Source organism: Oncorhynchus mykiss, chromosome 17 (genome assembly GCF_013265735.2).
Source record: "Oncorhynchus mykiss isolate Arlee chromosome 17, USDA_OmykA_1.1, whole genome shotgun sequence".
Taxonomy (NCBI): Eukaryota; Metazoa; Chordata; class Actinopteri; order Salmoniformes; family Salmonidae; genus Oncorhynchus; species Oncorhynchus mykiss.
Window position 1 is genome coordinate 85,761,721 of NC_048581.1, and position 15,688 is coordinate 85,777,408.

Here is a 15,688-nt window from a genome sequence, read left to right on the forward strand (position 1 = left end):
GCCCCTTTTTAGCGAATGACTGTCATTGCTCACCACTGTAGTGTCAATGAGTGCTTTTTGAGTTCTGTTATTACAAAATAATCACGGTTTTCGATTTAGTTTTCAATTCATTTTTTAAGCATTAAAATGATTTTAGAGCTTCCCTCAGCCATCACCTGCCTTCAATCTGACACTGACAGTGGATTGAAGAGTACAGTACATAAAGACTACTTTCAAGACTACTTTTACTAACTATCAATCGGGAAGAGTACAGTACATAAAGACTACTTTCAAGACTACTTTTACTAACTATCAATCGGGAAGAGCTACCTCACAAACTGTCTCTATCACTCTCGTCGTCATGTTGTCATTCCTCTCTCATGCGGTCTCATATGGTGTGTATCCACCTCTGTCCGTGGCTGGAAAGAATGGGCGCAATGGATTATGGTCATTGTAGTTAATTACCACATTTCTGCGCTAAACTAGCTTGAATATTTACCTAATGTGAACTACAACTTCGAATCAGCCTAGCGTCCCACATAGTTCTTGACTTGTGCCGCGTTCACGTCCTAGTCGGAACTAGGAAACTTGAGCATTTCCGACTTGCTAAATGGTTGTAAGTTATATACGTGTCGTGTTCAACCAGTTAGCAAGTCAGATATTTAAGAGTTCCGACTAGCTTTGATTTCAGTTTAGAGAAATTATGTGTTGAGCTCACAAAAAAAATTGATTTAGAGGAATTGAACAGCGTCGGGCACCTAAGAACAAATGTTCTCTCAGCGCTATGCACACTAAATCAAATCAAAGTTTATTTGTCACGTGGGCCGACTACAACAGGTGTAGTTGACCTTACAGTGAAATGCTTACTTACAGGCTCTAACCAATAGTGCAAAAAAAGGTATTAGTTGAACAATAGATAATTAAAGAAATAAAACAACAGTAAAAAGACAGGCTATATACAGTAGTGAGGCTATAAAAGTAGCGAGGCTACATACAGACAGACACCTGTTAGTCAGGCTGATTGAGGTAGTATGTACATGTGCATATGGTTAAAGTGACTATGCATATATGATGAACAGAGAGTAGCAGTAGCGTAAAAAGAGGGGTTGGGCGGGTGGTGGGACACAATGCAGATAGCCCGGTTAGCCAATGTGCGGGAGCACTGGTTGGTCGGCCCAATTAAGGTAGTACAGTGCCTTGCGAAAGTATTCGGCCCCCTTGAACTTTGCGACCTTTTGCCACATTTCAGGCTTCAAACATAAAGATATAAAACTGTATTTTTTTGTGAAGAATCAACAACAAGTGGGACACAATCATGAAGTGGAACGACATTTATTGGATATTTCAAACTTTTTTAACAAATCAAAAACTGAAAAATTGGGCGTGCAAAATTATTCAGCCCCCTTAAGTTAATACTTTGTAGCGCCACCTTTTGCTGCGATTACAGCTGTAAGTGGCTTGAGGTTTGTCTCTATCAGTTTTGCACATCGAGAGACTGACATTTTTTCCCTTTCCTCCTTGCAAAACAGCTTGAGCTCAGTGAGGTTGGATGGAGAGCATTTGTGAACAGCAGTTTTCAGTTCTTTCCACAGATTCTCGATTGGATTCAGGTCTGGACTTTGACTTGGCCATTCTAACACCTGGATATGTTTATTATTGAACCATTCCATTGTAGATTTTGCTTTATGTTTTGGATCATTGTCTTGTTGGAAGACAAATCTCCGTCCCAGTCGCAGGTCTTTTGCAGACTCCATCAGGTTTTCTTCCAGAATGGTCCTGTATTTGGCTCCATCCATCTTCCCATCAATTTTAACCATCTTCCCTGTCCCTGCTGAAGAAAAGCAGGCCCAAACCATGATGCTGCCACCACCATGTTTGACAGTGGGGATGGTGTGTTCAGGGTGATGAGCTGTGTTGCTTTTAAGCCAAACATAACGTTTTGCATTGTTGCCAAAAAGTTCCATTTTGGTTTCATCTGACCAGAGCACCTTCTTCCACATGTTTGGTGTGTCTCCCAGGTGGCTTGTGGCAAACTTTAAACAACACTTTTTATGGATATCTTTAAGAAATGGCTTTCTTCTTGCCACTCTTCCATAAAGGCACAGTCCCTCTAAACTTTCAGCTCATACAAGGAGAAGACTGATCAGAGATGCAGCCAAGAGGCCCATGATCACTCTGGATGAACTGCAGAGATCTACAGCTGAGGTGGGAGACTCTGTCCATAGGACAACAATCAGTCGTATATTGCACAAATCTGGCCTTTATGGAAGAGTGGCAAGAAGAAAGCCATTTCTTAAAGATATCCATAAAAAGTGTTGTTTAAAGTTTGCCACAAGCCACCTGGGAGACACACCAAACATGTGGAAGAAGGTGCTCTGGTCAGATGAAACCAAAATGGAACTTTTTGGCAAGGTTTTTGGTAAGGTTAGGAAAAGGGTTATGGTTAGCTCAAATGCAAAAATAAATTTACTTTTGACGTAAATTTGACAAACTGTATCCTTTCTAGCCATGACCTGCCCAGAGAGAGATTTCAAGTTGTAATATCACATTCACAAGTACAGCGAATTGCCTTTCTTGCAAACTCAAAACAACAACAATGAAATAACCAATAACAATGTGTTACTAGAAAAAATAAATAAGAATAGGAAATATGAAATACACATTAAAGTAAGTAAGCATACTATATACAGGAAATATTCATGTCAGATCTAATATCATATTAACATGTGACACAGGTAGATATGTGTAGTGGAGGTAGATATGTATAGGGGAGGTAGATATGTATAGGGGAGGTAGATATTTGTAGGGGAGGTAGATATTTGTAGGGGAGGTAGATATTTGTAGGGGAGATAGATATGTATAGGGGAGGTAGATATTTGTAGGGGAGGTAGATATTTGTAGGGGAGGTAGATATGTGTAGGGGAGGTAGATATGTGTAGGGGAGGTAGATATGTGTAGGGGAGGTAGATATGTATAGGGGAGGTAGATATGTATAGGGGAGGTAGATATTTGTAGGGGAGGTAGATATGTGTAGGGGAGGTAGATATGTATAGGGGATGTAGATATGTATAGGGGAGGTAGATATTTGTAGGGGAGGTAGATATGTGTAGGGGAGGTAGATATGTATAGGGGAGGTAGATATGTGTAGGGGAGGTAGATATGTGTAGGGGAGATAGATATGTGTAGGGGAGGTAGATATGTGTAGGGGAGGTAGATATGTGTAGGGGAGGTAGATATGTGTAGGGGAGGTAGATATGTATAGGGGAGGTAGATATGTGTAGGGGAGGTAGATATGTGTAGGGGAGGTAGATATGTGTAGGGGAGGTAGATATGTGTAGGGGAGATAGATATGTATAGGGGAGGTAGATATGTATAGGGGAGGTAGATATGTATAGGGGAGGTAGATATGTGTAGGGGAGGTAGATATGTGTAGGGGAGGTAGATATGTGTAGGGGAGGTAGATATGTGTAGGGGAGATAGATATGTGTAGGGGAGGTAGATATGTGTAGGGGAGATAGATATGTATAGGGGAGGTAGATACAGTGGGGCAAAAAAAGTATTTAGTCAGCCACCAATTGTGCAAGTTCTCCCACTTAAAAAGATGAGAGGCCTGTAATTTTCATCATAGGTACACTTCAACTATGACAGACAAAATGAGACAAAAAATCCAGAAAATCACATTGTAGGATTTTTAATGAATTTATTTGCAAATTATGGTGGAAAATAAGTATTACCTTGCAGGTAACCATGCATGACAGAGGAAGAACAATGATTTCAAGTACCAGCCTCCTTTTGAAGCTTCCAGTCTGTTATTCGAACTCAATCAGCATGACAGAGTGATCTCCAACCTTGTCCTCGTCAACCGTCACACCTGGGTTAACGAGAGAATCACTGACATGATGTCAGCTGGTCCTTTTGTGGCAGGGCTGAGATGCAGTGGAAATGTTTTTGTGGGGGATTCAGTTCATTTGCATGGCAAAGAGGGACTTTGCAAATTAATTGCAATTCATCTGATCACTCTTCATAACACTCTGGAGTATATGCAAATTGCCATCATAGAAACTGAGGCAGCAGACTTTGTGAAAATTAATATTTGTGTCATTCTCAAAACTTTTGGCCATGACTGAATGTGAAAATTTTTAAGTAAAAGGTCAATTAAGATACAAGGTGAACTCAGTCTGTGTAGCTATTTATTCATCGTATTACTTTGGGATAGAAGCTGTTCAGGAGCCTGTTGAGGTCAGACTGGAAGTACCGGTAGCTCTTGCCGTGCGGCAGCAGAGAGAATAGTCTATGGCTCGGGCGGTTGGAGTCTTTGACGACTTTCCGGGCCGTCTTTTTACACCGCCTGATAAAGAGAGGTCCTGGATGACGAGCTCCCAGTGATTTTTTTTCCTTTATTTAACTAGGCAAGTCAGTTAAGAACAAATTCAAATTTACAATGACGGCCTAGGAAACAGTGGGTGAACTGCCTTGTTCAGGGGGCAGAACGACAGATTTGTACCCTGTCAGCTCGGGGGTTTGAACTTGCAACCTTCCGGTTACTAGTCCAACGCTCTAACCACTAGGATACCCTGCTGCCCCCCCCTGCTGTTATGTACTGGGCTGTCCGCACCGCCTTCTGTAGCGCCACGCGATCGAAGGCGGTGCTGTTGCCATACCAAGCAGTGAGGAAGCCAGTCAATATGCTCTCAGAGGTACAGCTGTAAAACCTTTTCGGGATTTGAGGGCCCATGCCAAACTTTTCCAACCTCCTGAGGGGGGAAGAGGCACTGTTGTGCCTTCACGACTGTGCATTGCATTGTGGGTTCATCGTCAACTTCAGCTTCAACAAATATCTACCAGAAACAGTATAGAAAGTTAAATAATCTGTTAGCACAGCAACCACAGTAATCTCCCTATAATTAAACAACGAAATCAAAACATTTGTTCACTAAAATATGGTTTTAACATATTTCTTTAACATTGTAAATGGTTTTGAGTACAGCTAGGCGTTCCGAGTCTTACCAGAGGTTCTTCCCTTGCAGAGGCGTACTCAGAACCACGGACACGGCAGGAAAAGAGCCAGGGTAAGGACGGCGTTATCCTGTCTGTTGTGTTGATGTTGTTGTCTACGTTTCCACATCATGATCCTAATCCTGGGATTAAAGTCCACCCGTTAGATAAAGGGTCCTACTTAGCATTACTGGACCCAGAGTTGGCTAATCCTAGTGAGCAGGTTAGATAGACCAGGAAAAGTTGCAGAGGTGAGGCCTGCTTAGCCATGAGCTCACACACAGCCTATTACCTAGGGTATTTATGGAAGTCAGCTTTCGTGTGTGTGTGTGTGTACACTCACAATTTACATGCTAGTCCCCTCCCACCCGAGTGGCTTAGTCCCCTCCCACCCGAGTGGCTTAGTCCCCTCCCACCCGAGTGGCTTAGTCCCCTCCCACCCGAGTGGCTTAGTCCCCTCCCACCCGAGTGGCTTAGTCCCCTCCCACCGAGTGGCTTAGTCCCCCCCCACCGAGTGGGTTAGTCCCCTCCCACCGAGTGGGTTAGTCCCCTCCCACCGAGTGGGTTAGTCCCCTCCCACCGAGTGGGTTATTCCCCTCCCACCGAGTGGGTTATTTCCCTCCCACCGAGTGGGTTATGCCCCTCCCACCCGAGTGGGTTATTCCCCTCCCAACCGAGTGGGTTATTCCCCTCCCACCGAGTGGGTTATTCCCCTCCAACCGAGTGGGTTATTCCCCTCCAACCGAGTGGGTTATTCCCCTCCAACCGAGTGGGTTATTCCCCTCCAACCCAGTGGGTTATTCCCCTCCAACCGAGTGGGTTATTCCCCTCCCACCGAGTGGGTTATTCCCCTCCCACCGAGTGGGTTAGTCCCCTCCCACCGAGTGGTTTATTCCCCTCCAACCGAGTGGGTTATTCCCCTCCAACCCAGTGGGTTATTCCCCTCCAACCCAGTGGGTTATTCCCCTCCCACCGAGTGGGTTATTCCCCTCCAACCCGAGTGGTTCATTCCCCTCCAACCCAGTGGGTTATTCCCCTCCAACCGAGTGGGTTATTCCCCTCCCACCGAGTGGGTTATTCCCCTCCCACCGAGTGGGTTATTCCCCTCCCACCGAGTGGGTTATTCCCCTCCCACCCGAGTGGGTTATTCCCCTCCAACCCAGTGAAATCCCAACGTTTTGATTATGAAGTCTACACAAGTTGAATTTGTTTTTATGTTTACTTATCTCAAACCAATTAAGCCTTTCCAGCATCACCTCATGTTTTGTAAAATGGTGCTGGTGTGTGACCAGATATCTCTTAGGACCAGGTTAATGTAGCCTGTGTCTGGGTTTAAATACTTGTGGTTTTTACTTAGCTGCTTGCTTCGATGTGGTATGTTTGTTTCTTTGTGTTTCAGTCTAATGCCAAGCTAAAATGCAGATTTATTTATTTGTAAACATTTTTTTGTCAAATATTGATAGTGTGCAATGAATTTGATCTATTATTGATGAACCGAAGAGATATAAATTACTCCACTGTGGTGTGTGTCTCACTAACCTATGTGTTAAGACTGCTGCTTCACTGTGGTGTGTGTCTCACTAACCTGTGTGTGTAGTCTGCTGCTTCACTGTGTGTCTCTGGGTGTGTTTCAGTCCAATGCCAAGCTGAAGCTGGTGAGGAGCCTGGCGGTGTGTGAGGAATCATCAGGTCCGTTCTGTACTGACGGACCTCCAGACATTATCCAACTCCACATCAGCTGTCCCTCGGACAAGGAGGAGGAGAAGTCTTCTAAGGATGACTATGAGAACGAGGATGAGGAGGAGAAGAACAGGACTCCACGCAAGATGCTGTCACGAGGTAAGATGTCTCTGGGGGAAATGCTGAAGAGGATTCATTCGAGTAGCAAAGAGGGGCAGACCAGCTGATGGGAGACGGATAGATGTCTGTATCATTGTGTGTGTGTGTCTCTGTGTGTGTGTGTGTGTGTCTCTGTGTGTGTGTGTCTCTGTGTGTGTGTGTCTCTCTGTGTGTGTGTCTCTCTGTGTGTGTGTCTCTGTGTGTGTATGTGTGTGTGTCTCTGTGTGTGTGTGTGTGTGTGTGTGTGTCTCTGTGTGTGTGTGTCTCTGTGTGTGTGTGTCTCTGTGTGTGTGTGTCTGTCTGTGTCTGTGTGTCTGTCTGTGTCTGTCTGTGTCTGTCTGTGTCTGTCTGTGTCTGTGTCTGGTCTGTGTCTGTCTGTGTCTGTGTCTGGTCTGTGTCCGCGTCCGCGTCCTTGTGCGCGTGCGCGTGTGTTACCAGATTGTGTGTATGGTGTCATTTTTGGAGCCATGTCAAGCATCCTGTCTTCTGTGTCTCCTTTCCGCCAGACTCCAGCCAGGAGTACACAGACTCCACCGGTATCGACGTGCACGACTTCCTGGTCAACACACTGAAAAACAACCCCAGGTAAAAAAAAACCACACACACACATACACAAAACCCCAGTTACGGAAGGGGAGACCTCCTATCACAGCACTCGACGGATGGAAATGGATTGAGAAACTCTAAGGGCAGAATCTTAACTGTAGATCAGCTTGGGGATTCATGTTGTTTTTGCACACATTTCTCATTGAGCTACATCAATGCATGATAGACATGGTAGTCCATGTTAAGCAGATATATTTCAAGTTAGCATTGGTCTCTAAGCTAATTGAACCAGCTAGCCTAACCCTGTGGTGGTCTGGACTGTGTTTATTAGGTGCTCATCCTGTCTCTGAGGACGAATTGGGAAAGGAGTCACTGTGGGGTGAATGGAATGAGCAGATGGCACTCAGATTGTCCTGCCACAGTCTCACTCCCTCCCTCTGTCTCCTCTCCTCTCTCTCCCTCTCCTCTCTATTGCTCTCCTCTCTCTCACCTCTCCCCTTTCTCCCCTCTCTCCTCTCTCTCCCCCCTCTCTCTCTCTCTTCACTCTCTCTCTCCCCTCTCTCCCCTCTCCCCCTCTCTCTCTCTTCCCTCTCTCTCTCCCCTCTCCCCCTCTCTCTCTCTCCCCTCTCTCTCTCTCCCCCTTCTCTCTCTCCTCTTCTCTCTCTCTCTCTCTCCTCTCCCCCTCCTCCTCCCTCCCCTCTCTCTCCTCTCTCCCCTTTCTCGCCCCCCTCTCTCTCTCCTCTCTCTTTCTCCCCTCTCTCTCCCCTCTCTCCCCTCTTTCTCTCTCCCCGCTCTCTCCTCTCTCTCTCTCCCCTCTATCTCTCTCCTCTCTCTCTCTCTCCGCTCTCCTCTCTCCCCTCTCTCCCCCCGCTCTCTCCCCTCTTTCTCTCTCCCCTCTTTCTCTCTCTCCCCTCTCTCCAACAGGGATCGAATGATGCTGATGAAACTAGAACAAGATATCCTGGAGTTCATTAATGACGACAAGTGAGTGAGAAATTGCACCCTATTCCCTATATAGGCTCTGGTCTAAAGTAGTGCCCTATGTAGGGAATAGGGTGCCACGTGGGACGTATCCACATTCCATACTGCTACTTTACTCCGGTATATGTATAATGGGATATACATAGGGACTGTACTCTAGTTGGTATATCAGTATGGTATATTTGGCTGCCTGGGACTCTGGCATGGTGTCATCACCCTCATCTGAAGTTTATTTTGTTGTATTTCAAAAGTAAATCCGTCCCGTCTCTAACAGTTTGACTAACAATTTCATTTAGTTTTAGAAAAGGGTAACAGTCCACATCTAGGAGAGAGACACTGTACTACCACTAAAGTATCATCACTAGATGGTTCATCTCCACGTTCTCCCCTCCAGTAACCAGGACACGTTGTTTATCCCTCCAGTAACCAGGACACGTTGTTTATCCCTCCAGTAACCAGTACACGTTGTTTATCCCTCCAGTAACCAGTACACGTTGTTCTCCCCTCCAGTAACCAGGACACGTTGTTTATCCCTCCAGTAACCAGTACACATTGTCTATCCCTCCAGTAACCAGGACACGTTGTTTATCCCTCCAGTAACCAGTACACGTTGTTTATCCCTCCAGTAACCAGTACACATTGTTTATCCCTCCAGTAACCAGTACACGTTGTTTATCCCTCCAGTAACCAGTACACATTGTCTATCCCTCCAGTAACCAGGACACGTTGTTCTCCCCTCCAGTAACCAGGACACGTTGTTTATCCCTCCAGTAACCAGTACACATTGTTTATCCCTCCAGTAACCAGTACACATTGTTAAATCTCCATGTTTATCCCTCCAGTAACCAGAACACGTTGTTTATCCCTCCAGTAACCAGTACACGTTGTTTATCACTCCAGTAACCAGTACACGTTGTTTCTCCCTCCAGTAACCAGTACACGTTGTTTATCCCGACAGTAACCAGGACACGTTGTTTATCCCTCCAGTAACCAGGACACGTTGTTTATCCCTCCAGTAACCAGTACACGTTGTTTATCCCTCCAGTAACCAGTACACGTTGTTTATCCCTCCAGTAACCAGTACACGTTGTTTATCCCTCCAGTAACCAGTACACGTTGTTTATCCCTCCAGTAACCAGTACACGTTGTTTATCCCTCCAGTAACCAGTACACGTTGTTTATCCCTCCAGTAACCAGTACACATTGTTTCTCCCTCCAGTAACCAGGACACGTTGTTTATCCCTCCAGTAACCAGTACACATTGTTTCTCCCTCCAGTAACCAGTACACGTTGTTTATCCCTCCAGTAACCAGTACACATTGTTTATCCCTCCAGTAACCAGGACACGTTGTTTATCCCTCCAGTAACCAGTACACATTGTTTCTCCCTCCAGTAACCAGTACACGTTGTTTATCCCTCCAGTAACCAGGACACGTTGTTTATCCCTCCAGTAACCAGTACACGTTGTTAAATCTCCATGTTTAACCCTCCAGTAACCAGTACACGTTGTTTATCCCTCCAGTAACCAGTACACGTTGTTTATCACTCCAGTAACCAGTACACGTTGTTTCTCCCTCCAGTAACCAGTACACGTTGTTTATCCCTCCAGTAACCAGGACACGTTGTTTATCCCTCCAGTAACCAGGACACGTTGTTTATCCCTCCAGTAACCAGTACACGTTGTTAAATCTCCATGTTTAACCCTCCAGTAACCAGTACACGTTGTTTATCCCTCCAGTAACCAGTACACGTTGTTTATCCCTCCAGTAACCAGTACACGTTGTTTATCCCTCCAGTAACCAGTACACGTTGTTTCTCCCTCCAGTAACCAGTACACGTTGTTTCTCCCTCCAGTAACCAGTACACGTTGTTTATCCCTCCAGTAACCAGTACACATTGTTTCTCCCTCCAGTAACCAGGACACGTTGTTTATCCCTCCAGTAACCAGTACACATTGTTTCTCCCTCCAGTAACCAGTACACGTTGTTTATCCCTCCAGTAACCAGTACACATTGTTTATCCCTCCAGTAACCAGGACACGTTGTTTATCCCTCCAGTAACCAGGACACGTTGTTTATCCCTCCAGTAACCAGTACACATTGTTTCTCCCTCCAGTAACCAGTACACGTTGTTTATCCCTCCAGTAACCAGGACACGTTGTTAAATCTCCATGTTTAACCCTCCAGTAACCAGTACACGTTGTTTATCCCTCCAGTAACCAGTACACGTTGTTTATCCCTCCAGTAACCAGTACACGTTGTTTATCCCTCCAGTAACCAGTACACGTTGTTTATCCCTCCAGTAACCAGTACACGTTGTTTCTCCCTCCAGTAACCAGTACACGTTGTTTATCCCTCCAGTAACCAGTACACGTTGTTTCTCCCTCCAGTAACCAGTACACGTTGTTTATCCCTCCAGTAACCAGTACACATTGTTTCTCCCTCCAGTAACCAGGACACGTTGTTTATCCCTCCAGTAACCAGTACACATTGTTTCTCCCTCCAGTAACCAGTACACGTTGTTTATCCCTCCAGTAACCAGTACACATTGTTTATCCCTCCAGTAACCAGGACACGTTGTTTATCCCTCCAGTAACCAGTACACATTGTTTCTCCCTCCAGTAACCAGTACACGTTGTTTATCCCTCCAGTAACCAGTACACATTGTTTATCCCTCCAGTAACCAGTACACGTTGTTTATCCCTCCAGTAACCAGTACACGTTGTTTATCCCTCCAGTAACCAGTACACGTTGTTTCTCCCTCCAGTAACCAGGACACGTTGTTTATCCCTCCAGTAACCAGGACACGTTGTTTATTCCTCCAGTAACCAGTACACGTTGTTCTCCCCTCCAGTAACCAGGACACGTTGTTTATCCCTCCAGTAACCAGTACACGTTGTTTCTCCCCTCCAGTAACCAGTACACGTTGTTTATCCCTCCAGTAACCAGTACACGTTGTTTACCACTCCAGTAACCAGTACACGTTGTTTCTTCCTCCAGTAACCAGTACACGTTGTTTATCCCTCCAGTAACCAGTACACGTTGTTTACCCCTCCAGTAACCAGTACACGTTGTTTCTCCCTCCAGTAACCAGTACACGTTGTTTATCCCTCCAGTAACCAGTACACGTTGTTTCTCCCTCCAGTAACCAGTACACGTTGTTTACCCCTCCAGTAACCAGTACACGTTGTTTCCCCCCTCCAGCAACCAGTACACGTTGTTTCCCCCCTCCAGCAACCAGTACACGTTGTTTCCCCCCTCCAGTAACCAGTACACGTTGTTTCCCCCCTCCAGTAACCAGTACACATTGTTTCCCCCCTCCAGTAACCAGTACACATTGTTTATCCCTCCAGTAACCAGTACACATTGTTTAATCTTCATGTTTATCCCTCCAGTAACCAGTACACGTTGTTTCTCCCTCCAGTAACCAGTACCCGTTGTTCTCCCCTCCAGTAACCAGTACACGTTGTTCTCCCCTCCAGTAACCAGTACACGTTGTTTAACCCTCCAGTAACCAGTACACGTTGTTTATCCCCTCCAGTAACCAGTACACGTTGTTTATCCCCTCCAGTAACCAGTACACATTGTTTAATCTTCATGTTTATCCCTCCAGTAACCAGTACACGTTGTTTCTCCCTCCAGTAACCAGTACCCGTTGTTCTCCCCTCCAGTAACCAGTACACGTTGTTCTCCCCTCCAGTAACCAGTACACGTTGTTTAACCCTCCAGTAACCAGGACACGTTGTTTATCCCTCCAGTAACCAGTACACGTTGTTTATCCCTCCAGTAACCAGTACACGTTGTTTCTCCCTCCAGTAACCAGTACACGTTGTTTATCCCTCCAGTAACCAGTACACATTGTTTCTCCCTCCAGTAACCAGGACACGTTGTTTATCCCTCCAGTAACCAGTACACATTGTTTCTCCCTCCAGTAACCAGTACACGTTGTTTATCCCTCCAGTAACCAGTACACATTGTTTATCCCTCCAGTAACCAGGACACGTTGTTTATCCCTCCAGTAACCAGTACACATTGTTTCTCCCTCCAGTAACCAGTACACGTTGTTTATCCCTCCAGTAACCAGTACACATTGTTTATCCCTCCAGTAACCAGTACACGTTGTTTATCCCTCCAGTAACCAGTACACGTTGTTTATCCCTCCAGTAACCAGTACACGTTGTTTCTCCCTCCAGTAACCAGGACACGTTGTTTATCCCTCCAGTAACCAGGACACGTTGTTTATTCCTCCAGTAACCAGTACACGTTGTTTTCCCCTCCAGTAACCAGGACACGTTGTTTATCCCTCCAGTAACCAGTACACGTTGTTTCTCCCCTCCAGTAACCAGTACACATTGTTTATCCCTCCAGTAACCAGTAAACGTTGTTTACCACTCCAGTAACCAGTACACGTTGTTTCTTCCTCCAGTAACCAGTACACGTTGTTTATCCCTCCAGTAACCAGTACACGTTGTTTACCCCTCCAGTAACCAGTACACGTTGTTTCTCCCTCCAGTAACCAGTACACGTTGTTTATCCCTCCAGTAACCAGTACACGTTGTTTCTCCCTCCAGTAACCAGTACACGTTGTTTACCCCTCCAGTAACCAGTACACGTTGTTTCCCCCCTCCAGCAACCAGTACACGTTGTTTCCCCCCTCCAGCAACCAGTACACGTTGTTTCCCCCCTCCAGTAACCAGTACACGTTGTTTCCCCCCTCCAGTAACCAGTACACATTGTTTCCCCCCTCCAGTAACCAGTACACATTGTTTATCCCTCCAGTAACCAGTACACATTGTTTAATCTTCATGTTTATCCCTCCAGTAACCAGTACACGTTGTTTCTCCCTCCAGTAACCAGTACCCGTTGTTCTCCCCTCCAGTAACCAGTACACGTTGTTCTCCCCTCCAGTAACCAGTACACGTTGTTTAACCCTCCAGTAACCAGTACACGTTGTTTATCCCCTCCAGTAACCAGTACACGTTGTTTATCCCCTCCAGTAACCAGTACACATTGTTTAATCTTCATGTTTATCCCTCCAGTAACCAGTACACGTTGTTTCTCCCTCCAGTAACCAGTACCCGTTGTTCTCCCCTCCAGTAACCAGTACACGTTGTTCTCCCCTCCAGTAACCAGTACACGTTGTTTAACCCTCCAGTAACCAGGACACGTTGTTTATCCCTCCAGTAACCAGTACACGTTGTTTCTCCCTCCAGTAACCAGTACACGTTGTTTACCCCCCCAGTAACCAGTACAAATTGTTTCTCCCTCCAGTAACCAGTACACGTTGTTTCTCCCTCCAGTAACCAGTACACGTTGTTTTACCCTCCAGTAACCAGTACACGTTGTTCTCCCCTCCAGTAACCAGTACCCGTTGTTCTCCCCTCCAGTAACCAGTACACGTTGTTCTCCCCTCCAGTAACCAGTACACGTTGTTTCTCCCTCCAGTAACCAGTACACGTTGTTTTACCCTCCAGTAACCAGTACACGTTGTTTCTCCCTCCAGTAACCAGTACACGTTGTTTAACCCTCCAGTAACCAGTACACGTTGTTTTCCCCTCCAGTAACCAGTACACTTTGATCTCCCCTCCAGTAACCAGTACACGTTGTTTACCCCTCCCGTAACCAGTACACGTTGTTTACCACTCCAGTAACCAGTACCCGTTGTTCTCCCCTCCAGTAACCAGTACACGTTGTTTATCCCTCCAGTAACCAGTACACGTTGTTTCTCCCTCCAGTAACCAGTACACGTTGTTTCTCCCTCCAGTAACCAGTACACGTTGTTTCTCCCTCCAGTAACCAGTACACGTTGTTTCTCCCTCCAGTAACCAGTACACGTTGTTTATCCCTCCAGTAACCAGTACACGTTGTTTCTCCCTCCAGTAACCAGTACATGTTGTTTATCCCTCCAGTAACCAGTACACGTTGTTTCTCCCTCCAGTAACCAGTACACGTTGTTTATCCCTCCAGTAACCAGTACACATTGTTTCTCCCTCCAGTAACCAGGACACGTTGTTTATCCCTCCAGTAACCAGTACACATTGTTTCTCCCTCCAGTAACCAGTACACGTTGTTTATCCCTCCAGTAACCAGTACACATTGTTTATCCCTCCAGTAACCAGGACACGTTGTTTATCCCTCCAGTAACCAGTACACATTGTTTCTCCCTCCAGTAACCAGTACACGTTGTTTATCCCTCCAGTAACCAGTACACATTGTTTATCCCTCCAGTAACCAGTACACGTTGTTTATCCCTCCAGTAACCAGTACACGTTGTTTATCCCTCCAGTAACCAGTACACGTTGTTTCTCCCTCCAGTAACCAGGACACGTTGTTTATCCCTCCAGTAACCAGGACACGTTGTTTATTCCTCCAGTAACCAGTACACGTTGTTCTCCCCTCCAGTAACCAGGACACGTTGTTTATCCCTCCAGTAACCAGTACACGTTGTTTCTCCCCTCCAGTAACCAGTACACGTTGTTTATCCCTCCAGTAACCAGTACACGTTGTTTACCACTCCAGTAACCAGTACACGTTGTTTCTTCCTCCAGTAACCAGTACACGTTGTTTATCCCTCCAGTAACCAGTACACGTTGTTTACCCCTCCAGTAACCAGTACACGTTGTTTCTCCCTCCAGTAACCAGTACACGTTGTTTCTCCCTCCAGTAACCAGTACACGTTGTTTCTCCCTCCAGTAACCAGTACACGTTGTTTACCCCTCCAGTAACCAGTACACGTTGTTTCCCCCCTCCAGCAACCAGTACACGTTGTTTCCCCCCTCCAGCAACCAGTACACGTTGTTTCCCCCCTCCAGTAACCAGTACACGTTGTTTCCCCCCTCCAGTAACCAGTACACATTGTTTCCCCCCTCCAGTAACCAGTACACATTGTTTATCCCTCCAGTAACCAGTACACATTGTTTAATCTTCATGTTTATCCCTCCAGTAACCAGTACACGTTGTTTCTCCCTCCAGTAACCAGTACCCGTTGTTCTCCCCTCCAGTAACCAGTACACGTTGTTTCCCCCCTCCAGTAACCAGTACACGTTGTTTAACCCTCCAGTAACCAGTACACGTTGTTTATCCCCTCCAGTAACCAGTACACGTTGTTTATCCCCTCCAGTAACCAGTACACATTGTTTAATCTTCATGTTTCTCCCTCCAGTAACCAGTACACGTTGTTTCTCCCTCCAGTAACCAGTACCCGTTGTTCTCCCCTCCAGTAACCAGTACACGTTGTTCTCCCCTCCAGTAACCAGTACACGTTGTTTAACCCTCCAGTAACCAGGACACGTTGTTTATCCCTCCAGTAACCAGTACACGTTGTTTCTCCCTCCAGTAACCAGTACACG

At 46.0% G+C, this 15,688-nt stretch overlaps 1 protein-coding gene across 6 annotated transcripts in view; it reads left to right on the plus strand.

Annotated features, from left to right (window-relative positions):
* Positions 1-15,688, plus strand: part of LOC110493284 (R3H domain-containing protein 2) — a 91,197-nt gene that overhangs the window by 31,179 nt on the left and 44,330 nt on the right. For all 6 annotated transcript variants that reach the window (XM_036950838.1, XM_036950840.1, XM_036950843.1 and 3 more), the window contains exons 4-7: positions 5,007-5,048; positions 6,609-6,813; positions 7,320-7,398; positions 8,284-8,343. In XM_036950838.1, the coding sequence (XP_036806733.1) occupies positions 5,007-5,048; positions 6,609-6,813; positions 7,320-7,398; positions 8,284-8,343 (386 nt within the window). The remainder of the gene's footprint in view (positions 1-5,006; positions 5,049-6,608; positions 6,814-7,319; positions 7,399-8,283; positions 8,344-15,688) is intronic.